Source organism: Salarias fasciatus, chromosome 16, assembly GCF_902148845.1.
Source record: "Salarias fasciatus chromosome 16, fSalaFa1.1, whole genome shotgun sequence".
Taxonomy (NCBI): Eukaryota; Metazoa; Chordata; class Actinopteri; order Blenniiformes; family Blenniidae; genus Salarias; species Salarias fasciatus.
In genome coordinates, this window is record NC_043760.1 from 33662546 (window position 1) to 33687160 (window position 24615).

At 50.5% G+C, this 24615-nt stretch overlaps 2 protein-coding genes across 3 annotated transcripts; both read left to right on the top strand.

Moving 5' to 3' along the window:
* Positions 1 to 3645: 3645 nt before the first annotated feature.
* On the top strand, positions 3646 to 12928 carry vtcn1 (V-set domain containing T cell activation inhibitor 1). 2 transcript variants are annotated; one of them, XM_030111880.1, is made up of 5 exons: positions 3646 to 3761; positions 5731 to 5795; positions 9138 to 9500; positions 10769 to 11020; positions 12091 to 12928. In XM_030111880.1, the coding sequence occupies exons 1-5, from the start codon at positions 3730 to 3732 to the stop codon at positions 12228 to 12230; spliced, it is 852 nt and encodes a 283-aa protein (XP_029967740.1). In that variant the 5' UTR covers positions 3646 to 3729; the 3' UTR covers positions 12231 to 12928. The 2 variants fall into 2 exon arrangements, with proteins under 2 accessions (XP_029967740.1, XP_029967742.1); XM_030111882.1 differs by having other exon boundaries at positions 12115 to 12923.
* An 801-nt stretch (positions 12929 to 13729) lies between these two features.
* trim45 (tripartite motif containing 45) lies at positions 13730 to 23777 on the top strand. The gene is made up of 8 exons (XM_030111993.1): positions 13730 to 14362; positions 15524 to 15812; positions 16007 to 16152; positions 18034 to 18347; positions 19495 to 19624; positions 21228 to 21342; positions 21442 to 21568; positions 22713 to 23777. Exons 1-8 carry the CDS (start codon positions 13929 to 13931, stop codon positions 22865 to 22867), a joined length of 1710 nt encoding a protein of 569 aa, XP_029967853.1. The 5' UTR covers positions 13730 to 13928; the 3' UTR covers positions 22868 to 23777.
* Positions 23778 to 24615: the final 838 nt, after the last annotated feature.

Genomic DNA, 24615 nt, shown 5'->3' on the forward strand with positions numbered 1-24615 from the left:
ACGTTTGTACTTCTGCATTCATTGTCATATTGCAGTTCCTCGCCCCTTACCCTAACCTTAACATCAGAAAGAAATGGCTGGCCCCAACTCACACCCTAATCCTAACCCGAACCCAGAGTCTAACCCGAGCCTAAACCTAACTCTAGCCCTAACCCACGCAGCACCTCTCCGGCCCCCGCTGTGGATCTCTGCCTTGTGTTCTTGTGGTTTCTTTCAGCTCAGTGACGACGGAGGCCTGAACAGAGTTCTGTATTTACTGCAGATCTGTGGTCTCCACCAACAGTTCATTACAAAAAACCAATTAGTCTCATGTATGAGTACAGATCCATTGATCTGACCTGGATTCAGTACAAATTACACTGAAACTGCAAAAATAACTCTAAAGATTTTGCACAGTAGAATTGCACAGTAAAACACTTTACACAAGATTCGAATTAGTCACAGGATGTTAATAAAAAGAATGCAAAGTGTAGCAGTAAAATTACCGGAGCTCAGTGGTATTATCGTAGCAAACGTTAGATTTGGTCAGATTTGCATACTGGGACAACTGCTTTGTGACATGAAAGCAAAAATAGACATACTCAGTCAAAATATGTGAACACTGCCCCCTACTGGCTGAGTATGTCTACTGTTCCATTCACATCACAGGAAAGTCCATTTTCAAGGAACCTTCCACTGTGTAGCAAAAACCACAAGTAAAATATAGATAAGTCATAATATGTAAGTTCATTTAATCAACAAATCAAAATTATTTACCATTGTCAATTATCCATCAATCCATCATATATTCATATCCATCCCACCATTGTAAGTTCTTCCCCGTCCATCTAATTCGAACTTAGTGGTGCTCTGTGGAAGGACTCACAGCTTTCAGCTGACAGTAGAACAGCCTATGCGGACTGAAGTGTTCTCTTGGTTCCTGCTCCAGAACCAAATCATCAGAGCTTCAGCCTTCCCAGGTTCGCTCTGATTGGCTGTTGCTATTGCAATAACTTTTACTGACTGACCGAACTCCAGGGGTGGAGAATATTTGTATTTCATTATAAAATAACAATACGCTGATCGGCGTTTGGCGTTTAAAACGCCATTTGGGAAAGGCAAATTGTGATCATAGGCATAATGCGCCGACCACAGCTAGCCTCCGTCTGAGAGGCTCCGCTCCACCTGTTGCTGTTTCAGATTAACTGGTGTCCGTGTTAACTTGTGACCAACAGATGTTGAAAACCCGACTGAAACTTGTAGTGGTTCTACTGAACGTCGGTTTTCCACAGTAAATTTATAGTTTATATTTTAGTCTTTTGTGATTCTTATTTTAACATCCACTGTTTCCAACATGTGTTTACAAAAATCCGTCACTCGTTACCATGGGAACCAGTTAATCCAGAACACCGGGCAGCGGTCCTCTGGTAGCCTACAGCTCTTTGAAGAACTCGCTGTAGGGTGATTTGCATCCATCGCTCCTCTGCAGTGTTCCTTCTCTCAGGGTTTTTATTGAAAAGTGTTTCTCAGCCACCGTCCATGTCAGGATTCCGCTCTGGCAGGCTACGGGCAGTCCCAGTCTCCCTGGGTCCTGCTGATTACTCATAGCATTCAGCTGGGGACTGCCTCTCTGCCTGCCTATTTAAACCTCTCCCAGTCACCTGGTCCGTGCCGGATCGTTATCCTCACTTGTCTGTTGTGCTGCAGCAGAAGTTGCTTCCTGCTCAGCCTTTCTCTGTGAGGGATTACGCCACGCCTCGACCTCGCCACGCCTCAACCTCACCTTGAGCCAACCTGCAGCACTGCGGCCGGGCGGCAGTCCTTGTGACTCTCAGCACTTAATAAACTTGTGCAAACCTCATCTTGTCTCCGTCTCTCTGCGCTTGGGTCAAACGGCACACCGATCATGACAGTCCAGTTCTTCTACTTGTGTATGACTTTCATACTTCCTGTTTGCTGTTTCTTGTCACGTCATCACGTCACTACTTACGAGGGAATGTCTGCGTGGAACCAATAATAAGCCCGTAAAATCTACTCTGCTGTCAAGCACAGTTTATATGAGGCACTGGCAGTGTATAAGGTGGACAGAGCATGTGGCGCCAAAAATGAAGCCCACCACCCTTATCGCTGGATTAACTGCTAAAAAAGACCCAGAAATGATTCTGTTGACCAGTTTTTTTCTGTGAATAAATGTTTGTATTCGATTATAGTCTTCTGAGGTGTTGTGACCTGAACATGAAGTTTAACCAGCTTCAAGCTAGCCGGGGGGAAACGGAGCAGAAAGCAATGCCAGTGGAGGGGGGAAGCACTGTTAGTGCTGGCTGGCCGGAGACAGAGCGCCGCTAGTGGCTGCTGTCAGCGCTGAGCGGCGGCCCGGCGGCGCTTCCCTCCTGAACCCTCCAGCCTGTAAATCCCCGAAGAGAGCCAGGATACTGCTGGCTGCCGGCACGGTGCGGCGGCGGACGCTCCCGGTGCTTGGGGTCCTGGTCGAATGCATAAACACTGTAAACGTTTATTATTGACAAGTAAATGATCTGAAACACTGTGGAAACATGATCACACAACGCCACAGTCCTGGGCTCTCAGTCAGCCCCGCCCCCTGGAGCTCTCTGGCCCCGCCCCCTCGCTGTGTTTCTTCATTTCTGGCTCCAAAATCCCATCATGCCAGCCTCCCGCTGGCCTCTTTTTCTGATATCAGAAACAAACGGGTGACGTCCACATGCTCTGTCCACTTTACTGTAATGTTCTCAATTGGTGTAGACTGCCTCGTCCAAACAGATCCAAAACACAATCCGCTCCGAGTGAAGTGGATCCACTCAGGTGTTTACATGACTGATTTACAATCCGCTTCAGCTGCAGTCCGATTATAAAGAGGATTTGTTTGGCCTATGTAAATGTGCCAGTGACAGAGAAAGCACATCACAGCAGATTTCACTTTATCCTCATTACTAAAACCACTCAGCTGTCATCCAGTCCATGCATGCGTCACATTATACACATATGAACGGAGGCAACGCCATCCACAAAGGCCCAAAGCCTAGCTACAGAGCGCTGGCCACAGCACCGCCTCCTCCACCCACTCCATCCAACACAGCATCAGCACCAGCTCCCACTGCTGCAGTCAGCATGTCTTACCCTGTGTGACCACATGGTGGTGCTGTGGGCTTCCCACCGGATGATGAATTCGCCCATCATCCATCCCCCATCCATCATTCATCCATCCATCATCCATCCATCCATCATCCATCCATCTGTCCATTACAGGACAAACACAAAGAGACAGACTGTCTCTCACCATCTGACCCTTGACTCTGTTCTTCCTGGAACAGAAGCATGAAGTAGCTGCAGTACCTTCAGTAAAAGAACAAACCCAGCCGTCCCCTCATCGTTTTCCTTCTGGTTAATGATGAACCAGCAGCAGACGCTTCATGTGGTGTTTTGATCATACAGTAAAATATCCTCTTCCCTCTTTTGAACCCACTAGAAGACACTGAGCATTCAGCGGTGTTATGTTGGTGTCATGGCCTCTGGGGGAAGCAGGAGCTCACATTTTTATTTTCATAAGATAATTGACATGTCAACAAAAACGAGGCACACACCTTAAAAGCAATGTTTGCTCATGGTGTGTTTAAAGTGCCGTCACAGACAGAGCAGCAGTCAGCGGTGCTCAGGCTGAAGACAGGGATCAGCTGCAGTGTTATGACCGGACCGGAGGACTTCAACTCTTTTTCATCTGATTTCTGAGACACCATGGCGACGTTTGGACAAGTCATCTTCTACACGTAAGGCCATCAGGTTTGATGCTCTGATGAAGTGCTGATAAAGTTTTACCACAGGTGAGAAAGTGAGGATTATCCTGTTGAGGCTGATCTGAGTCATTTCATCCATCTGGACCGAGAGAAAAGGAAAAGTGAAATGAAAACTCGTCCTTACTTCCTCAACATCTCACCCGTTAGGAGGTGCCAGGTGAACATACTGTCCTTCTGTTTGATGTGTGAGAAGCGGAGACATGAGTGAGTTTGACAGACAATCGTTCAGAAGGTCTCTGGAGAAGTGTTCAGGTTCCAGGAAGGAAACGAGGAGAACAGGGTCATGACCCAGGAGAGTTCTGAGGAGCCCTGGATGTCGGAGGGCCCCTGTCCTTCAGGACCTCGGTGTCACTGCACTGAGCGGCTCCTCATGGGGATTTCTGAGGAGCTTTGTGATAATATTCGGTTCAGGTGTGCTGCAGCAGGGAGGCGTCACCCGCCTGACAGCACCGCAGAAGTTCATGTAAACATGTCAGCTCCACGGAACTGCTGAAAACTGGATGAACACACTTGGATAGTATGAGTGAAAGTGGATTTACTCCTGCATGTAAACAGCCGATCAGACTGGAATGGACCAGGTGTTCTGCCCCAAACCAGAGGCATCAGCTGAAAGAATGACTGACAGGATCTGGCTGGAACCAGAGCTCAGCTCAGAGATCTCAATCAATCAATCGATGTATTTTTGTATAGCCCAGTATCACAACAACAGTTGCCTCAGAGGCTTCAAGATGTTACATTGGTTGGTAAAAATAAAAACAGTGAGTAAGCATAATGTTAATATGTCAAATTCACAGTAACGAGACAAAACGAAGCAACCACCGCCTTAGACCCTCACATCCGGCAAGAAAAAACTCCAAAAACCCAGTGGGAAAAGAAGAAATCTTGGGGAGAACCACAGTATGGAGGGATCCCTCTCCCAGGGACGGACAGCTTTGGCAACAGCTAGCATGAGACAACAAGAAGTAAAGGACTATGTTGAGGACAGTCCGTTGGACGGTCCAGCACAAGAACCCAGAAGTAGAACCGAAGCCAGTCCGCGGGCACAGCACCGACAGGAGTGTCCTCCCGGTCCGGACGGAGCTTGTTCGTAGGCCCTCGTAATAGTGGAGTCAGCAACTGAAACTGGAGAAGACTCCCCCTCGAAGGGGGGACAGCAGGTGAAAAGCAATGAACGGACTAAAGGGAAGAACATTCAGACATTAGAGGATAGGGCTCAGTGCACCGTACTTCCCACAGCATTCTAGCTCCTGGGGCAGCTTTGTGGATAGTTTACTGTTTAAACTAGTATTTAGTTAGTATAGTTTGGATACTTTAGTTTAGTTTAGTTTAGTTTAGTTTAGTTTAGTTTAGTTTAGTTTGGTTTAGTTTAGTTTAGTTTAGTTTAGTTTAGTTTAGTTTAGAGTCCCTAGCTGACCTGATCATAGGCTGCATCGAAGAGAAACGTCTTGAGCCTGACCTTAAATGTGGAGACTGTGTCTGCCTCTTTGACACCACTTGGAAGCTGGTTCCATAAAAACGGTGCCTGATAGCTAAAGGCTCTTCCACCTAGTGTCCATTTAGAGACTCTAGGAGTCACCAGTGACCCTGCATTTTGAGAGCGGAGTGCTCTGATTGGTTGATAAGGCGTTAAAGCATCTTGGAGATAGGTCGGAGCCATCCCATTTAGGATTTTGTAAGTGAGGAGAAGGATTTTCTCAGAGAGATCTGCCAGAGTCCACGGGCTGACGAGGTCGAACAGCAAAACTGACACCATGTCAGGGCGTTACGGCCAATCACAGACTCAGAAGATCACAGACGTGCTCTCTGCTATTGAACAGTATTTCAGTAGAACATGTCCTTGTGTCAGTCTGCAGTCTGAATGTCAGTATCAAACTCTGTGTTTTACTTTTCTCACAATGAGCAGATTTCAGCTGTTTCACACCTTTCTTCTCCGTGCTTCTAGCATCATCACCCTCATCGTCATTTTCACCGTCGTCATCATCCTCATCTTCACCATAACCTTCACAAGTAAGCTGTGTGTGTGTGTGTGTGTGTGTGTGTGTGTGTGTGTGTCCAGGATGTAAGGGGTATAGGTGAGTGTAAATCAATGTAAAGTCTCCTGAAATGGTGAAAATCAGCATTTGTGTGAATGTCAGTGGTTGCATTTTTAACGATGGGGGCGTCGTTAAAAACGTTGAAATAACACTTCATGAAGGAGTTTGGCAAAAGTAAAATTCAAAAACATCTTTTCTCGAGTACAAAAGCAAAAAGAAAGAAATGTTTCATTTTATCGGTGCACATTAGGAACTTTTGAATGATGGCGATTCATCTGGACACACTGTTCTTCTTGAGACGCTAGAGTATAGTTATCATAGTTTGGAGTTCAAGTCAAATGATCTAAAATATTTAAGAACTTATTAACTTGACTGAACTTTATATTAAACAGGGTTAATTTGATTAGGGCCCATGCCCTCCGGGCGGAGGGCAGGGTCTCTATTGTTTTTCCTCCGTTTCTTCGTTATTATACTGACCTCGTATATAAACGCAAATTTGACCCCCTAAACATGCACGAAAACTCACGAAATTTGGAACACACATCCGAACTGGCAAAACATTTGATAAAATGGAAATATTGACCCCCATCTGCTCTCTAGCGCCACCTAGAAACAGTAAAATTGACGCCGCGGCCCGTAGGAATGTCGTAGAGAGATCAAACCAACGTTGACGCGTTCATCTCATCGAGATCGAAAATTCATGCACTGACACTCCTGACCTAAATCCAACAGGAAGTTCGCAATTCCCCTTTCAAAGTAAATTTTTGCTCGAAATCACTCCTCACGAAAAAAATGATGTCCTCTGAGACCATTTGTCGTACAGATATCAGAGTCATGTGACGTGATAGAGGATAAATTTCTCTACAAAAGTTGGGAACAACTTTGTCAAAAGTCTAACGGTGTGGATTTTATTAGCGTTCAAAGTTGGAAGTCTGAAATCCTGCCTTGCTCCGGCCCTCATCCGTTATAATGGGGAAAAAGGAAAAAAATCGCCTTTTTTCAGCACCTCAAACAAGCGTCGAGTGTGGCTAAACCGTGACTCCTATCAACAAACCGAGCACATGTATGGTGTCACCAAGTTCTCCCGAACAAGATGATCTAACATAAGTGGGGAAAATTCCATGTTATATGTACATTTTCACAGGTATGAAAAGGTGTGCGCTCTGCATTTTTTTTGCTCTCAGTTATAATGGAGCCGGATGGGGAAAATTCTCGTGTTTCTCACAAGCTGAGGCCTCTACGGTCCAAACTAAAAGTCTGACTGCTCTGAAAGCCTCACCAACTGAAAGACAACTAATTTTCCTAACAAACGTGATATTTTGTGTTCAGTTTTGCCAAACAGGAATGGAACAAGGAGCAGTTGTTTCCCAAACAGAAGCTTTTATTTTCTCCTCTCTCCCACTCTAATGGTGCGTTCACACCGGACGCGTCGCAAGCGTCGTGAGCGGCGCTTTTCAATGCAAAGTCTATGTGGATGAGCGTCGTGGAGCGGCAGGCGGCGGGGCGGCGCGTCAGGAGCGTCATGAGCGTCGCTTTTCAAGCGTTTCGAGCGTCGACGCCCACGACGCGCGTCCCCGGCGTCAGGAGCGTCGTGAGCGTCGCTTTTTGAGAGTTGGGAAAACTGAACTTTCGATGCGCTGCCGCTGAACGTAAACCAATCAGAGACGATCCCTCCGGTGCTACGTCACTACGAGTGATCCGAGCACCGATGCGGGCCAGCCAGTGTTGCCAACTTGACGACTTTCTCGCTAAATCTGGCGACTTTCCAAAGCCTCTTGGCGACTTTTTTTTTGTCAAAAGCAACTAGCGACAAACCTAGCGACCTTTTCTGGTGCTCTGGAGACGTGACAGGACGTCTCGTTGCTGTTGCCCATGAGCAGCGGGTGCTGCGTGAGCCCCTCCCCCGTCCCAAAGCACTCACAAGCGGTCAGTCTCAGCAGCGCCCCCTGCTGCAGTCAGAGCAGAGAGGAGCAGAGCAGCCAATAGCGACTTTTCCGACGACGACGCGGTCTAGCTTTATTTAACAAATGAAGCCGATCCGCCATAGCGGAAAACAGAAATCAGCCTCCCGCGTGCCAATAAACTGACGCGCATCGCGAGCTTTGTGTCAAGCGTCGTGCTTGAAGCGTCACAAGTGTCAGCTTCGAGGCGTCCCAAGCGTCAACGACGCCCGCGACGCGTCCGGTGTGAACGCACCATAACGGGCATGACCATATATGGGCATACGGTGCAGTTACACAGCTGACAGCAGCTGTCAATCAAACTCTGACACTCATTGCCTTCATTCAGTGACTGTGAAAAGCAGATGGGAGAAGCTAACAGCTCCATGTTAGTGGATGACAGATGCTAACAACTCCATGTCAGTGGATGACAGATGCTAATAACTCCCATGTTAGTGGGTGGACGTCTCAGTCGCGGGCCGGCAAGGAGGCTCGGTCCCGACCAATGCCACTTGCAGCTTTAATTTCAGCCACTCTGCATCTTGATCATTTAGCACTGGGTCCAGGACCAGCGGCTCTCTTCCAGTCAGTCATTTGTGCTGCTTTTCTTTTACCTTGATGCTCTTTTCTTTTAAAGTGACATTAAGGCTTTTTGAGGTTAGATTTTGGAAACACTGGGGATCGTCACACCGTGTTGCTCCAGGTTGGATAAATGTTCTGGATCAGCTGCTTTGGTTCTGAGTCTTCGGGTGCTTTCACGCCTACTAGTCCGCTAGAGTGGTTCGGTTCGGACATAAATTATTCATAAACGTCGCAGCTGTCAACTAGTTCGGTTTGCATTCACACCACTTGTTTTTGCAGATTAACTATCCACTATGACCCTCCTGCCCCTTGGTGGCGCTGTTCACACAATAGTGTGTTTTGGGTGACAGAAGTGAACCCTGATTGGCCAGCATGTGTGATGTAATGTGCCGTGCGGCTTGCTACGGAAGCCTCCGCCGACCAAAAAGCCTTCTCCACAACAGAGCGGACAGGACCGAGGCCGGTCAGCGTTCACACCAGCAGCGGACCGCACCGGGACCGCACCGAGACCGCCTCCTCGAGGAGGTCTCGGTACGGTTCTTTGTCCCGGACCAAAACTAACTGGTCCGTTTTCACACCAGTGCATACGAACCGAACCTGCAGGAGTTGGGGACGCTAGTCCGCTTCCAGCGGACCAAATGCTGTAGGTGTGAAAGCAGCCTTCCTCACAGACAGTAAAGCAGAAACACCACAGTCTGAAGGTGTGCAGTAATGTCGGCCTGAACGGCTCCAAGCCGTCGGCAGAGAAACAAACCACCTGATCTCCAGTCAGACCTGGTCCTCCTGTCCACCAGGCCAGACCACCGAGGCCCTGAGCAGCAGCACCAAGCCCATCGGGAACGTGGGGGAGGACCTGGTGCTCGACTGCTACCTGTACTCCAACGTGGTGGGCCAGGACACCTTCACCCAGGTGTCGGTGGCCTGGACCAAGGCGGACCTGGAGGGGGAGGTGTACGCCTACAGGGACGGGGCACCGAACCTGCAGGGCCAGGCCCCCCAGTTCAGAGGCAGGACTCAGCTGTTCCCCGACTCCATCAGCCAGGGAAACGCCTCCCTGCTGCTGCGGAGCATCCGCCTGAGCGACCAGGGAGACTACACCTGCAGCATCGACTCCTCGGGTGGAGGCGGGGAGATCAGCATCCACCTGAGGACTGCAGGTAGCCCCGCCCATCCCTCCGGCACCACTCTTCACTGAGACACTCCACCTCTGCAGGAATATAGGATATGAATACATGAAACCCTGTTCTCACCTGTACTCACCTGTACTCACCTGTACTCATCCCTCCTCACTACTAAGAGACTGTAAAACCACTGTGTGTTCAAAACGATCATACTTTTCCTGAAAGCGCTGCTGACGGCGCCTGAAGTGTTTTCCCTCCACCACCTGAGCCATATCACCAACGATTCATTCAGTTTTTCACAATTGCTAAAACCTGCTTCTTGAAACCCCCATCCATTTTCTCAAAACCTTAAACACAAATCCAAAAATTCAAACTACATTCACAAAACCTCAGACATTTCTGTCAAAATCAAACTATCCCCTCAACACAGCTCTCCTGTGTTCAAAACCAAACTACGTTCAGATCTCACACACAGCAGGTAGAAACATGCTCACCTCAGATCGTTCATTAGACACTACATGAAATAACTGAGGACACAGCAAGCTGTCCATGCAGTGCACAGAAAATGTTTATTTGACTGTAAATGCATTTAGAAAAAAAATGCATCAAAGTCAAAGTGATATCTAAATTCACTGTCATAAAAAACAAAACCAAAGCAAACTGCTGCATGGTCACTGAGACTCAGTCTCCAACGTCTTGTCTTTGTGCGCACTTGGTCTGATCTCACCATTACAAACGTGTGTGTTCACTTTTGAGTTGTGTGTAAAAGATGGCAGCTGTGTTGGAGTTGTGCTCACATTTTGCTGACAGTGATTACAATTTAGCAAAAATGTTGTGAAATGTGTTTAGTGCTTGAGAATGTGTGTAAGGTTTTGCAAACTGAGCATAGGACCTGAACAGGGTTTAGGTTTTTGCCAAAAGAGTGTTTGATTGGAAGAATGAGTTTAGGCCACTGAGAATGTGGTTCAGAGAGGCGGTTTAGCGTTTTAGCAGGTGTGAAAAACTAACTGAGAACATTTACTTTACAAGACAGAACATCAAGAATAAAAACAAACTGTGGAGAGAAAAAAATGATGAATGTCAAAAACGGAGATGAAAAATAAAAGCAGAAATGTCTTTTTGAGAGTAAAAGAAAGTAAATTAAATCTTACAAATCAGAAAATTAAACACATAAAGGAGGTTTTCTGTTCATGTCTTGTGGATTGGTTTCTCCGGTTCTGTGCTTCACTGTTGATCCACTCAGAAGTGGTTTCTGAACGCCCTCTGCAGCAGGGGCCCACTCTTCTGTTGTGGTCTGGTTTCAGCTTTTTCGGCCCCCACATTCAGCTTCTCAAACGGGACCCTCACCGCCGTAGCCCGCAAGTGGTTCCCCAGGCCCAACGTCACCTGGGTGAACCAGACCGGGAGCCTCCTGGAGGCCAGCACCGCCTGGACCCAGAGCCCCGTGGGGACCTTCGCCGTGGTCAGCAGTCTGCAGCCGCCCCACCTGGACGAGACCTACAGCTGCAGGATCGAGAACCGCTTCGTGATCGCTGTAGGCGAGGCCACCGTAGCAGGTGAGGGTTTACCCCGGTTCAACAAGGTCCTGTTTACCTGCCGCCGCTCGCTCTGCCTGAGGCCTCTCAGCAGCGCTCTGCAGCACCGCGGCACCCAGCTCCGCCTGATCACAGGACTGCTGGCTCTGCTGTATGGCGTCATTTTAGTGCCAAAATTCTGCGCGCAAAAAAAATCATAATCGCGCACAGTTAAACCACTGTCTGTGCGCTCGCGATGCCTCTCCGCGCGCGCGTGGTCTATTTCTGCGCGCGCGCGGTCACTTTTTACGCGCGCGACATCACTTTTTGTGCGCGCGCGATCTCTTTCTACACGCGCGGTGACATGTCTGAGCTGTCTGCTCACGCGGTGATGTTGAGTTTTGGCATTCAGGGGGCGGGCTTTGAGTTGACGCCACTCAACCCCCCTCTCCTTTGTGATTGGTTGCTCTAAACATCTACACATATATATATACACACACACACACACACACACACACACACACACACACACACACATATATATATGTGTGTGTGTGTGTGTGTGTGTGTGTATATATATATATATATATATATATATATATATATATATGTACATATTTATATATTTAAACATTAACGCTCATCAAACGGTGGTGTCCAGCACCAGGAAATGAAGAACTACTGCTTCCTTTGTAGTTTAGGAGTTAAAGTTTTGGCCCACAGGCCTCATGTTTGGCACCCTGGGTGCTGTTCCAGCGAGCAGCTCAGAGGCCATCTCAGGCCGGCCAGCGGCTTCAGCGGCTTCAGCGGCTTCAGCGGCGCTTCAGCGGCTTCATCTGGACGCTCTGAATGTCGCAGCTGCAGCACTGGTCCAGAGCGGAGGCTGCTGGTTATCCAGGTTTTAGCCTCTGTGAACCGATTCCACCGCCACCACGTCCTGTACCATCCACAGGAAAACCCAGTGTGTGTGAGGTCCAGGTGCTCTGCTGGGTTCCTCTCCTCCAACTGGTCCTCATGCTTTCATTCCTCAGTTTTAGAGAATCCAGAATGATTTCCCAACATTCAGTAACAAAAACAATCATTAAAGACACTGGATTTATATCAATGAGAAGAGAACTCATGTGTGTGTGTTTCAGAGGCTGGAGTGTCGCAGAGGACCTACTTCGTCTACAGCGAGGCTGCAGGCTCCCTGCCTGTGTCCCTGGTCCTGGACGCCGCCGCCGTCGTCCTCTCCATGTACTGTGTGAGTTAGGAGGCCCGGGGCCCTGTGGTGGTCTGATGCCGTCCCTGGGCTCAGTGCAGCGGTGCACAAGACGGATGCTGCAAGAACAGGTGCTGTCCCCATATCAGACAGTCCCATCAGTTTTAACGTGTTTTAGTTTCGTTTGATGCTTCAAAGCTTTCCAAAATCTTTAAACTGAATGCTCCTCAGTTTGTTTTGATAAAACAAGCATTTACTACATTGACACTGGTGAAACATCAAATAACCTCATCGACCAAACAGGATGAACAGTAGCTGGGTGTTTCTCTCATCCTAATTCCACACTCACATTTAATCCATTTAAATAAATGGCTGAAAATCTTCAGGCGAGATGATCTCTGCTTGGTCTTAATGGTGGTAAATCTGAATGACATTTGGTTTCTGGTGAAGTGAAGAAGTTATCTGGGATGGATGAGTTACTCACTCTTCTGTCATTTCAGTGGTGTTTAGGGGTGCTTTTACTTCTGTGAGTAGTTTCTCAGTGATCATTTAATCTACAAAAGACAAAGACTGCTGAAGTTTCTACATTTTAGACTCAGTGAGATAGAAGAGTGTTGTTTTAGTCCTTTGTCTGAAGTCAGCCACTGGCAAAATGAATTTTCCTACGTGCAAATAAAGGTGAACTCGTTCTGAACGCTGAAGAATCACAGTGAAAGTGTTTTATTCGGTCCAGATGAATCCTTTATGCAGGAAGTGAAAATACTTGCTAACTTCCTAATTTTCTTCTAAACTAACAACCACTGCACCCTCAGTGTGTGAAATGTTTAATACTGGCTGAGGTTTGGATAATTTATTGAATTCTGTCTACATGACATCATTTCCCATTTACTTTGAAACATCACGCTCAGGGAGACGTCAGCGTCATAGTGTGCAAAAAAACAAACTGCTGGTCTTTAGTTTGCTGGAATAAGTATCATTCTGTTCTTACAGTTTAACATCAATTTCATTAGATATCAATAATGTTGAATTGTATTTTTGCTACTTTTTCACAGCAAACTGTACAAAGCTGCTGATCTAACATAATCCACTAAAAATGAATTTGTTTTGCATTTTTTGAGTCATTTATTTAATTATCTTACGTTGTAAGTACTAGTGTGTTTTTATTGGAAAATAATATTGTGTCATTTTATTGTTAATAAAAACAATATTTGGAATATTTATAACATTATTAATAATAATTGATATTAATGTTTTGTTTGATTTTAATGCCATGGAGCGTCTCAGATAAATTAAATTCCCCATGTGAGAAAGAACATTTCATGATCTTTCCTGAAAAGTCAGTCTTCATTCTGGGATTTGGAGAGTTCCGGACCCCCGCCTCCCCTCCACTCAGAGGTACTCGGTCCCGCCAGCAGAGGGAGTACTCAGGTTTCCAGACAGTCCCAGAGGTGTCCTGCGGGGTTCCGGACCACCCCGGATGGTCCGTGAACGCCTCCCCATTGGTCTGACGCCGACAGGGTGTCGAATGTCCCAGCAGCCGTGAACGCAGCTCCGGGCTGGGGGCAGCAGGACTTTCTCCACAACTTTATTTCAGAGTTTCTGAAAGAACCGGAGCAGAAACTGAGGGTTTATTTGATGTTCCGCAGAAAGAAGGAGGCTTTCCCCGGGTTCTCGGTCAGCTTTGAGGGTCTCCGGGGTTTGGCGGAGGGTTTGTTTGTTTCGGGCTCCAGAAGTTAGGAAGACCTGAAAATGTCGCAGGCGGAGCGGGAAGAGCCCCCCCAGGAGTCTGGAGACAGGGTCCAGCCCGGCCCCGTCAACCCCAGGGCGGTGTGCAAGGTCTGCCAGCGGCTGTACCGGGAGCCCAAACTGCTGCCCTGCCTGCACACCTTCTGCTCGGACTGCATCGAGCGGCTGGAGCCCTTCTCCCGGCGCGGCCCGGCGGAGGAGGCCCGGCCCGGGGCCGCCGTCACCGTGCTCTGCCCGGACTGCGACTCCGAGGTGGACCTCCCCCGGGCCGGGCCGGCCGGCCTGACCACCGACCACCTGGCCCTGGACGAAGTCTTCCTGGAGACCCTGGTGACGGACGGCCCGCTGGGCTGCGACCTGTGCGGGGAGCCGGGAGCCGAGGGGCGGTGCGAGGAGTGCTGCGTCAACCTGTGCGAGTTCTGCTGCCAGGCGCACAGGTAACGGCAGCTGCACACACACCGGAAAACATCTGGACACACACTGTAGCAACATCCCGACAACACACCGGAAAACATCTGGACACACGCTGTTGCAACATCTGGACACACACTGTAGCAACATCCTGATAACACACCGGAAAACATCTGGATACACACTGCAAAACATCTGGACACACACTGTAGCAACATCCTGATAACACACCGGAAAACATCTGGATACACACTGCAAAACATCTGGACACACACTGTAGCAACATCCTGATAACACACCGGAAAACATCTGGACACACACTGCAAAACATCTGGACACACACTGTAGCAACATCTGGATACACACTGTAGCAACATCCTGATAACACACCGGAAAACATCTGGACACACACTGTAGCAACATCCTGATAACACACCGGAAAACATCTGGACACACACTGTAGCAACATCTGGATACACACTGTAGCAACATCCTGATAACACACCGGAAAACATCTGGACACACACTGTAGCAACATCCTGATAACACACCGGAAAACATCTGGATACACACTGCAAAACATCTGGATACACACTGTAGGAAAGTACAAATAAAACAAACCGTCCTGCTAAAGGATGCAGGTCAATGAGAAGAAAGTGTGACTTCTGACCACTTTTGACTGTCCATCAGCATTAATTCATTTAAATATTGTTAAAAAAGCAGCTTTTGATCAATAACTTGCTATGTTTGTGAGCCGAATGTGTGTGAGTGCGTTTCCTCACGCCACTGTTGAAGGGAAAAACTGAGTGGAAGCCAGATTCTGATAACACACCGGAAAACATCTGGACACACACTGTAGCAACATCCTGATAACACACTGCAAAACATCTGGATACACACTGCAAAACATCTGGATACACACTGCAAAACATCCTGATACACACTGGAAAACATCCTGATACACACTGCAAAACATCCTGATACACACTGCAAAACATGTGGACACGCATTGAAAAACATCTGGACACACAGTGTAAAACATCTGGACACACAGTGTAAAACATCTGGACACACAGTGTAAAACATCTGGACACACACTAAAGCATCTGGTTGCACTGTGAAACAGCTGCTGCTCAGTGCAGCGGCTGTCCTGCGGAGACGTCTGAGCTTTGGCCTGCTGTGTCCAGGCGCCAGAGACGGACGGCGTCTCACTCGGTCCAGGGTCTGGAGGAGCTGAAGGCCGGCGGCCGTCTCTGCCGTCCCGTCCTCTGCTCCGTCCACCCGGGACAGGAGCTGCGGCTGTTCTGCCAGCCGTGCGACCTCCCCGTCTGCCCGGAGTGTGCCGCCACGCTGCACCGGGACCACCGCTGCTGCCCCGCGCACGACGTCATCGATCGCCATGGAGACCGCATCCGAGAGCTGGTCTCCGCCCACCTCAGGCCCCGCCTGGAGCGGCTGGAGGAGAACCTGAGGAAGGTGTGTGTGTGTGTGTGTGTGTGTGTGTGTGTGTGTGTGTGTGTGTGTGTGTGTGTCCAGTCAGCTGACTGGCTCTCTGGAAGGTCTTCTTTCATGTGTCAGTATGTGCTGAAAAGAAAAGGAGAAGGGAGCAAACAGACATGAAAAGATGTTGGTTTTAACCAGGCCGACTTGCCCGTCTCTCCCTGCTGCAGGTGGACATCTCCCAGGATGCTTTGCAGGCTCGAGTCGATTCAGCAGCCAGTGAGGTGAGGGCTTTCGCACGAGGCTACGCCTGCGCCGTGGAGGCCCACTGCCTGACCCTGCTGCGCCGGCTGGAGGACATCCGGGCTCAACGCAGGTGCACGTCTCACACTGGTGCACGACTCGCGCTGGTGCACGACTCGCGCTGGTGCACGTCTCACACTGGTGCACGACTCGCGCTGGTGCACGTCTCACGCTGGTGCACGTGTCATGCTGAAAACAATGCTCTAACACTGTCTCCATGGGAACAAGGGAAAACACATCTCTTTGTGAAATGCTGCTACTGCACATGCTCAGTAGAGCCGTGTTTTCCTCCAGAGAGTCGTCACTCTTAGTGCAGGTCCTTCCAGTCCAGATCCTCCTGGTCCTGGTTCCAGTCCAGATCCTCCTGGTCCTGGTTCCAGTCCAGATCCTCCTGGTCCTGGTTCCAGTCCAGATCCTCCTGGTCCTGGTTCCAGTCCAGATCCTCCTGGTCCTGGTAGTTCTAGAGTTAACAGTCACTGTAACAACAGTGTAACTGGGTGTGCTGTCCATGTGAATGTCTGAGTTCTCCAGTGTTAGTGTATTGTTGTCTGCCGGGTGTGTGTGTGTGTGTGTGTTTGTGGTTTCATTCCTAAAACAACCATCAGCTCTAACAAGTAGCCTGGCATGCTAGCTAACCAAATAGCTAACTGTGCCGTTTCTTTCTCCATTCTCTTTCTCCTCTTTAGTCTGAAACTTTTCTGTACTGGCCTGGGGTGGGTAGCCGCCCGTGTGGGCCGGTTCTCCCGGGGGGGTCATGGCCCTCCGCCTGTGTGGGGGGTTGGCTCCTGGGCTCTTGGGCCTTGGGCTCGCGGCTCTGCCCGCCCCGAGCGTCCGGCGCCCGGGGTGGACCGGCTCCTGCCGGTCGTGATTCCGGGGCTTTCCTCTGCCCCGTTTCTGAACCGGAGCGGGGGCGTCTGCCTGGGGAGTGGCTTGGATCCAGGCTCTGTGATGACCGCCGGCTGTCTGGGTTCTGAGGGCCTCTCTGGCCTGCATCTGGCCTTCTCAGGGGTCAGAGGTCATATATGCATGATCACTATCACCATCATATTTTCATGATCACGCTGATCTTTAATCACTCTTCACATACTGGGTTACCTTGTGTTCTTGTGGTGGTTAGAATAATGGTGATCTGTAGTAGCCCTCTCTTGATGCACGCCCCGAGTTTACTACTAATTACTACTAGTTACTACTAGTTACTACGAGTTACTACTAGACATATTCTCAAAAACAAAAACAAACAAAAAAAAAAAAAAGGTTTGTGGTGTCATTGCATTTCCTTCCTTCCCTACACCTCCTTTTGTTGTTGTGGCCTGGTCTGTTCACTACTATGGTTCTTCAGGGGGAAAAAAAAAAAATTATACATACATATATATATATATATATATAAATATATATATATACATATATATATATACATATATACATATATATATATACAGTATATGTACGGTTCTGTCAGTGTTTGTGTTGGTTGTCGGCTCTGTTTTGGTGTTGTCTAGATTGGGGGTTTGGGATTGTTCTTGGTTGCATGTGGTGCGTTGACAACACTGTTTTGTATTGTGAATTTGTACATAGGTTGTTCCCCCCCGCCCCCCCGTTCTCCCTCTCTTTATCTCTCTCTCTTCCTGTCTCTCGCTCCCTGAGCGTTTCCGTCCCGGTCCTGTCCGGCAGCCATGCCGGATGCCAGTTTTAAATAAAGGCAGCAGCAGGAGGAGATTCAGTCTCGTCCTGCTGCTAACATTAAAATCTGTTCGGATAGTAAAAGGCTACAGTCATACAATATTGCACGCCCCAGCTGCTGAACAGGACAAGGGGAAAACAGGAAAAAAAAAAAAAAAAAAGAAACTTCTCTGAAATGAAAATGCTAATACGAAGCGTTTTCTTCAGGTTTTCAGCGACGGCCCCGCAGTGCTTCATGTCTTTATTCCAGGTCTGCCTGTCCTCCGTCCTGCAGGACCCAGCTCCACCTGCAGAGGGCGCAGCTGCAGCAGGCGCTGCTGGACGTCCGGGGCGCCGTGGAGTTCGCCGAGCGGCTGCTGAGCTGCGGGTCCGACGCCGAGATCCTCAGCGCCAAAGGAGTGACCCTGAGACGCCTGGCCAGCCTGGCGGAGGGCGGCCGCGACCCCCGGCCGGCGCCGGCCCCCGAGGAGGCCGCCGCCCTCAGCTTCCTGCCCGCTGAGCCGGCGGGGGAGGTGCAGGGATACCCGGTGGTGGGCGTGATCCGCTGCCAGGCGGTGGACGTCAGCAGGTGCAGCGTGGAGGGCGAAGGTCAGTCCTGCTGGTTTCACGCCGTCCGCTCTACCGTTACCGTCAGCACACCCGACACCCGAAGCATCTCGACAACGCTGGCAAACTGAAGGCTCGTGGGCCCAGAGCGGCCCACAAGGGGCTACAATCCGGTCCGCTAAACCAGCAACAACATTGAGAGCATTTCAAAGGAAACGCTGGTTGTTTTCTGCTCGGTTGTGTTTTCTGGACATTTCTTTGGATTCTGTTGAGACAGTTGAATTGTTCAGGAGAAGATGGTTGTTTTTTTTTTTTTAAGAAAAGACAGACGTGCTCGTACCGGATTAAACCGTTCACTTTTTTCTCTTTGTCTTCTTGACATTAGAAGAGCGTAAATATTGTGACAGCGCCGGATTCAGACGCCTGTTTGGCTCTGACGCCGTACAGACTCCTGATTGTAGTGAGTCTCAGTGAAGAACGTTTCGTTCCTTCAGCCGGTAAACCTTCCATCTTCTGAGACGTAGCTATGAGAAGCAGGTTCATTAGTAGCAGTAGCACCACACACACACACACACACACACACACACACACACACACACACACACACACACACACACACACACACACACACACACACACACACACACACACACACACACACACACACACACACACACACACAGCATGGATCATTTGCTAGCAGACTGACGGGAGACGCAGCGTTGATCTGGCTCCAGCACAGCAGCAGCTGATGAACGTGGTGGAGGACGGCGAGCAGCAGAACCAGCTGCTGAGGCTGAATGACGGTGTGAGTGTGTGGAAGAATGGAAATTCACGTGTTAACTTTTCAAACCTGTCTCAGGCAACATTAACCGATTAGAGTTCTACACAGCCGGGAACCCTGCAGGAACCTTCCGGGTCCTGTAGGAGGGGTCGGAGCTCTTTAGGCGGGGGGTTGTCTCCCATGTCTCATTTCACTGGACGTGTTTGAAAGAGTCAACAGCTGCGTGGAAATTTCACGCATGCTTACATTAATGCATGAATTGAACAGAACAGCAGCCAACGTGGAGCAGAGTGAAGCTGGGTTTCCAGCCTGGTCCGCCGCTCTGAGATCCTTTAAACACACGCTTTCATCTGAAGCCTCCATGAAGGACACTGACCTCTGCCCCCTGGCCCCTGCTGGTCTCAGGTCTGCAGAGCGCCACCGTGGGCCAGCGGGGACACTTCACCCTGGTGTGCCGGGACTCGGCCGGGCAGCAGGTGGCGCGAGGCGGGGAGCACGTCCTGGTCAGCGTGGTGCACAAGGAGAAGAGGAGCTGGTGAGAGCGCCACACTTCTGTCACATTTTCAAAGGTTTCACTGTCAGGAATCAAACCGTGTGCCGTGCAGCTGCTCAGCCGGAGCCGGCCGTGGGAATGCTGGCGTCCAGCTGAACCTGTCCAGGCCCATCCATGACACTTGCCTGGTTTTTAAGTGGCTCCACCCGGGGGCCCATGCACAGCAGGGGGCGTTGCCCTCCCTGAGTCATGCCTCAGGCTGACTGCTTACCTGACCTGGTCCTGGTGGGGGGTCCAGGGGATCAGAGAGCTCGTCGTGTTGCTGTGGCCGCTTCAGCCACTGGTCTGATCGTCTCTGCACGGATTCTAAGATCTGTCTGGTCCTGTTTCTGCCGGACAGACTTCAGACTCCGTCCTCCCTGCACTGCAAATGCAAACACTGACATGACTTTAGTGTAAATAGTATATTCAACTTAATTTTTGCTAGTTTTTTAAGTTTACTTTGTTCCTCCAAGTTTTCTGTACTTTCTCCATGCTTACTTGTTCCACTCAGTGATATTTACTGGACTCTTCTGAGTGTGTGGCAGTTTGTGACCATTTCCGCTTGGCGCGCGTTTACCAATGAAGAAGAACGAGGCATTAACATGCAAGCCGTTGAAGCGGTGCAGACAGCCCAATGCGACAGGCTGGCCTTGAGTCCGGCTTTTGTTTGTAATCTGAAAGTCCGGACTCCCGATGAAGACGTGGTGTTGGGGAGCTTCTTGTGAAGCCACCAAGCTTTAATCTGGAACGTTTCAGCCAAAGTCGACCTCTGATGACTGTTGGTGCTGTTTGCAAATACGGACACAAAAAATAATAATAATAATAATAAATAATGGTTTTCATAAAGCTATTGTTGGGAGTTATTATTTTTAAGTAAGCTGAAGTAAGGTACATGAAGAGCATTTTATGTAGTATTAAGTACTGCTCACACGGTGTTTGAGGTCCATGAGTCTTCTCAGCAGCAGCAGAGCAGTCAGTGCTCTAGCCTCACAATCAGAGGGTCATGGGTTCGATCCCCAGACCACGCAAGAAGTTGTTTGGAATATGTTAATTTGACTCAAGAAATTTTAGTTCAAAAAACTTGTTTGGAAGTTAACGTTACTCAGATGCTTTCAGTGCTCACAACTTTAAAAGAAGAAGCTCACTCAGATACGATCATTTCACTCTACTTGACACAGTTAAGTTCCTTTACTTAAATTTCTCAAGGTAATCGGTTTCCTAGATCCGTTTGAGTAAAGTTAACTTGTTAGAATTTACAGTGTGGTGAGGGTCTGAGGGTCTGAGGGTCTGCTGCTGGTTCCACCTCAGTGACGGGACCAGAACCCCAGGTCTGGTCTCAGGGTGGCCGCTGTCAGCTGGAAACCCAGTGGCTGGTCGATGCTGGCTGTGTGTGTGTGTGTGTGTGTGTGTGTGTGTGTGTGTGTGTGTGTGTGTGTGTGTGTGTGTGTGTGTGTGTGTGTGTGTGTGTGTGTGTGTGTGCGTGCGTGCGTGCGTGCGTGCGCGCGCGCGTGCGTGCGCGTGCGTGCGTGTGTGTGTGTGTGTGTGTGTGTTGGATTTTGAGTGTGTCTTGATACAGTCTGAATGCTGTCTCCTCGTCCCTCAGCACGGTGGAGGCGACGGTGTCGGACCGCGGCGATGGATCCTACAGCGTGACGTTCACACCGGAGGAGGCGGGGCCACACTCTGTGTGGGTCTGTGTCAGGGCCCAGCACGTGAAGGTAGGGCGGGGGTCAGCAGGAGGTCAGCAGGAGGTCAGGAGGTCAGCAGGGGTCAGCTGCAGCTCCTCCCAGACAGTCACCCGCTCCGTCGCCCCGCAGGGCTCGCCGTTCTCTCTGACCGTCCAGAGGAAGTTCCGGCGCCACGGCGGCACGTTCCACTGCTGCTCCTTCTGCTCCAGCGGAGGCGACCGGGAGGCTCGCTGTGGCTGCCCGGGAACCATGCCAGGTACACACAGGCCCCAGTCACCACACACGCCCTGCACTCCAGACTGGCTCAGAAAGGTCCTGCTCCTCGCCGTCAGAACCGCTGGTTCAGTGAAGAACCAACCAAAACCCTGCAGTTCCCACGCTGGTCCACTAGTTGGTGCTGTTGGTTGTTTTATCAGTGAAACCACAGAGAACCATACACTCTGAACATTAACAACAGAGAACACGGAGAACCGTACACTCTCATGTGTAGCAGTCCGGCTGTCTTTTCCAGGGCGATCTGGTCTCTGTGCCAGCATCCGGCCCCGGGCGGACCAACACCTGTCAGCAGGTCCCCAGGACTCCCTTGAAAAAGAGGTTTTTAATCTCAGCGGGACCTACCTGGTTAAATAAAGGTTAAAGAAAAAGAAAGCAGGTGATCAGCAGACAGACCTGAAACACAAGACTGAGGCCAAAAGACAGAGTTTTATGTGAGAAAACACGCCGCCCGTCACTCAGGCGCTCCTCGCCTTAAATGTAGCAGAAAACGACGCGGGAAGCAAAGCAATCAAAATGCTCCCAAAGTCCAGACTGCCCCACAGCCCCCAGGGTCAGAGCAGCACGTCCTGCAGGACACTGAGTGTCCGGCGGCAGATCATGACTCACGGCCCCGGCAGTCCCCTGCAGCCTCTGGGTCCTGATGGGTCCTCGCCGGCCCGGCAGCCCCGGCAGTCCCCTGCAGCCTCTGGGTCCTGATGGGTCCTCGCCGGCCCGGCAGCCCCGGCAGTCCCCTGCAGCCTCTGGGCCCTGATGGGTCCTCGCCGGCCCGGCAGCCCCGGCAGTCCCCTGCAGCCTCTGGGTCCTGATGGGTCCTCGCCGGCCCGGCAGCCCCGGCAGTCCCCTGCAGCCTCTGGGCCCTGATGGGTCCTCGCCGGCCCGGCAGCCCCGTCAGTCCCCTGCAGCCTCTGGGTCCTGATGGGTCCTCGCCGGCCCGGCAGCCCCGGCAGTCCCCTGCAGCCTCTGGGCCCTGATGGGTCCTCGCTGCTGGCTGCCTGCTCTGGACTGCTGTGCGTCGTGTCTGATCGCCGGCTCCCCCCATGCTGGAGTGTTCCTGATGGTAGCCTTGGGGGATTCTGTCCCGTCAGCCCCCTTGACCTCCGTCTCGCTGTGTCTCCGTCCTGCAGGAGGATTTAAAGGCTGTGGCCACGCCCACCAGGGCCATCCCGGGAAGCCTCACTGGTCCTGCTGCGGCAGCACGGTGGAGTCGTCCGAGTGCCTGCCCCTCAGCGTGCTGGCGGCGGTGTCGCCTCGCGCCCACCTGCGAACCGTGGAGCTCTGACGGCGCCCGGCGGCGAGCGCCGTACCGCCCCGGAGCGCAGCGGCCTGGAGGCCGGCGCAGCAGGGAGCCGAGGACCGGCAGCTGAGAATCTCTGAATGCTGTAATGACTCCGCCTCCCGAAGCTCATCTGTCACACACACAGGAAGAACTCACGCTTAGTTTATGTTCAAGGCCACGTCAGGAGGAAGCAGCAGGAAGTACCAGGAAGCAGCAGGAAGTACCAGGAAGCAGCAGGAAGTACCAGGAAGCAGGAGGAAGTGCCAGGAAGCAGGAGGAAGCAGCAGTTTGCTCTGGGAATGCCAGCTGGAGGTTTCACCTCCAGTCAGGAGACCACTGTCAGATCCTGGACCCGGGACCTGGACCTGGATCCTGGGTCCTGGAAAGAGGACTGAGAGGTCAAACAACATGTTGCCTTTTTATATATGTAACTCAGGAGTGTCAAACATAAGGCCTGTGGGCCAAAACCGGCCAGTGAGAGATTCTAATCCGGCCAAACTCCCAAGCAAACACTGGAGAGAGCAGATTTTTAAACACATTTCCCCAGAGAGGAGAACACGACACGACACGACACGACACGACACGACACGACACGACACGACACGACACGAGGAGCTGAGCTGAGAGATCAGTGATGCTACTACTGACACAACTACTGACAGGTCTACTGACTGCCCCCCATGCGGCGGTCAGTAGAAAGGTGTTTGTGGTAAATGAAGGCTTCACCTGAAGCTTTCTTCACTTGTTGCCACCGAGTGAAGCAAAGAGCTGAAGGCAGAAGTCTGGAAGCACAGACTGTCAGTGAGACGGTGTCAGTCAGTCTCTTCACAGTGTCAGTCTCTTCACAGTGTCAGTCAGTCACAGTGTCAGTCTCTTCACAGTGTCAGTCGGTCACAGTGTCAGTCAGTCACAGTGTCAGTCGGTCACAGTGTCAGTCGGTCACAGTGTCAAGTCACTCAGTGTCAGTCGGTCACAGTGTCAGTCGGTCACAGTGTCAGTCGGTCACAGTGTCAAGTCACTCAGTGTCAGTCAGTCACAGTGTCAGTCGGTCACAATGTCAGTCAGTCACAGTGTCAGTCGGTCACAGTGTCAAGTCACTCAGTGTCAGTCAGTCACAGTGTCAGTCGGTCACAGTGTCAGTCAGTCACAGTGTCAGTCGGTCACAGTGTCAGTCAGTCACAGTGTCAGTCTCTTCACAGTGTCAGTCAGTCACAGTGTCAGTCTCTTCACAGTGTCAGTCTCTTCACAGTGTCAGTCAGTCACAGTGTCAGTCGGTCACAGTGTCAGTCGGTCACAGTGTCAGTCGGTCACAGTGTCAGTCTCTTCACAGTGTCAGTTGGTCACAGTGTCAAGTCACTCAGTGTCAGTCAGTCACAGTGTCAGTCGGTCACAGTGTCAGTCAGTCACAGTGTCAGTCTCTTCACAGTGTCAGTCAGTCACAGTGTCAGTCTCTTCACAGTGTCAGTCGGTCACAGTGTCAGTCAGTCACAGTGTCAGTCGGTCACAGTGTCAAGTCACTCAGTGTCAGTCAGTCACAGTGTCAGTCTCTTCACAGTGTCAGTCGGTCACAGTGTCAGTCTCTTCACAGTGTCAGTCGGTCACAGTGTCAGTCTCTTCACAGTGTCAGTCGGTCACAGTGTCAGTCTCTTCACAGTGTCAGTCGGTCACAGTGTCAAGTCACTCAGTGTCAGTCGGTCACAGTGTCAGTCGGTCACAGTGTCAGTCAGTCACAGTGTCAGTCGGTCACAGTG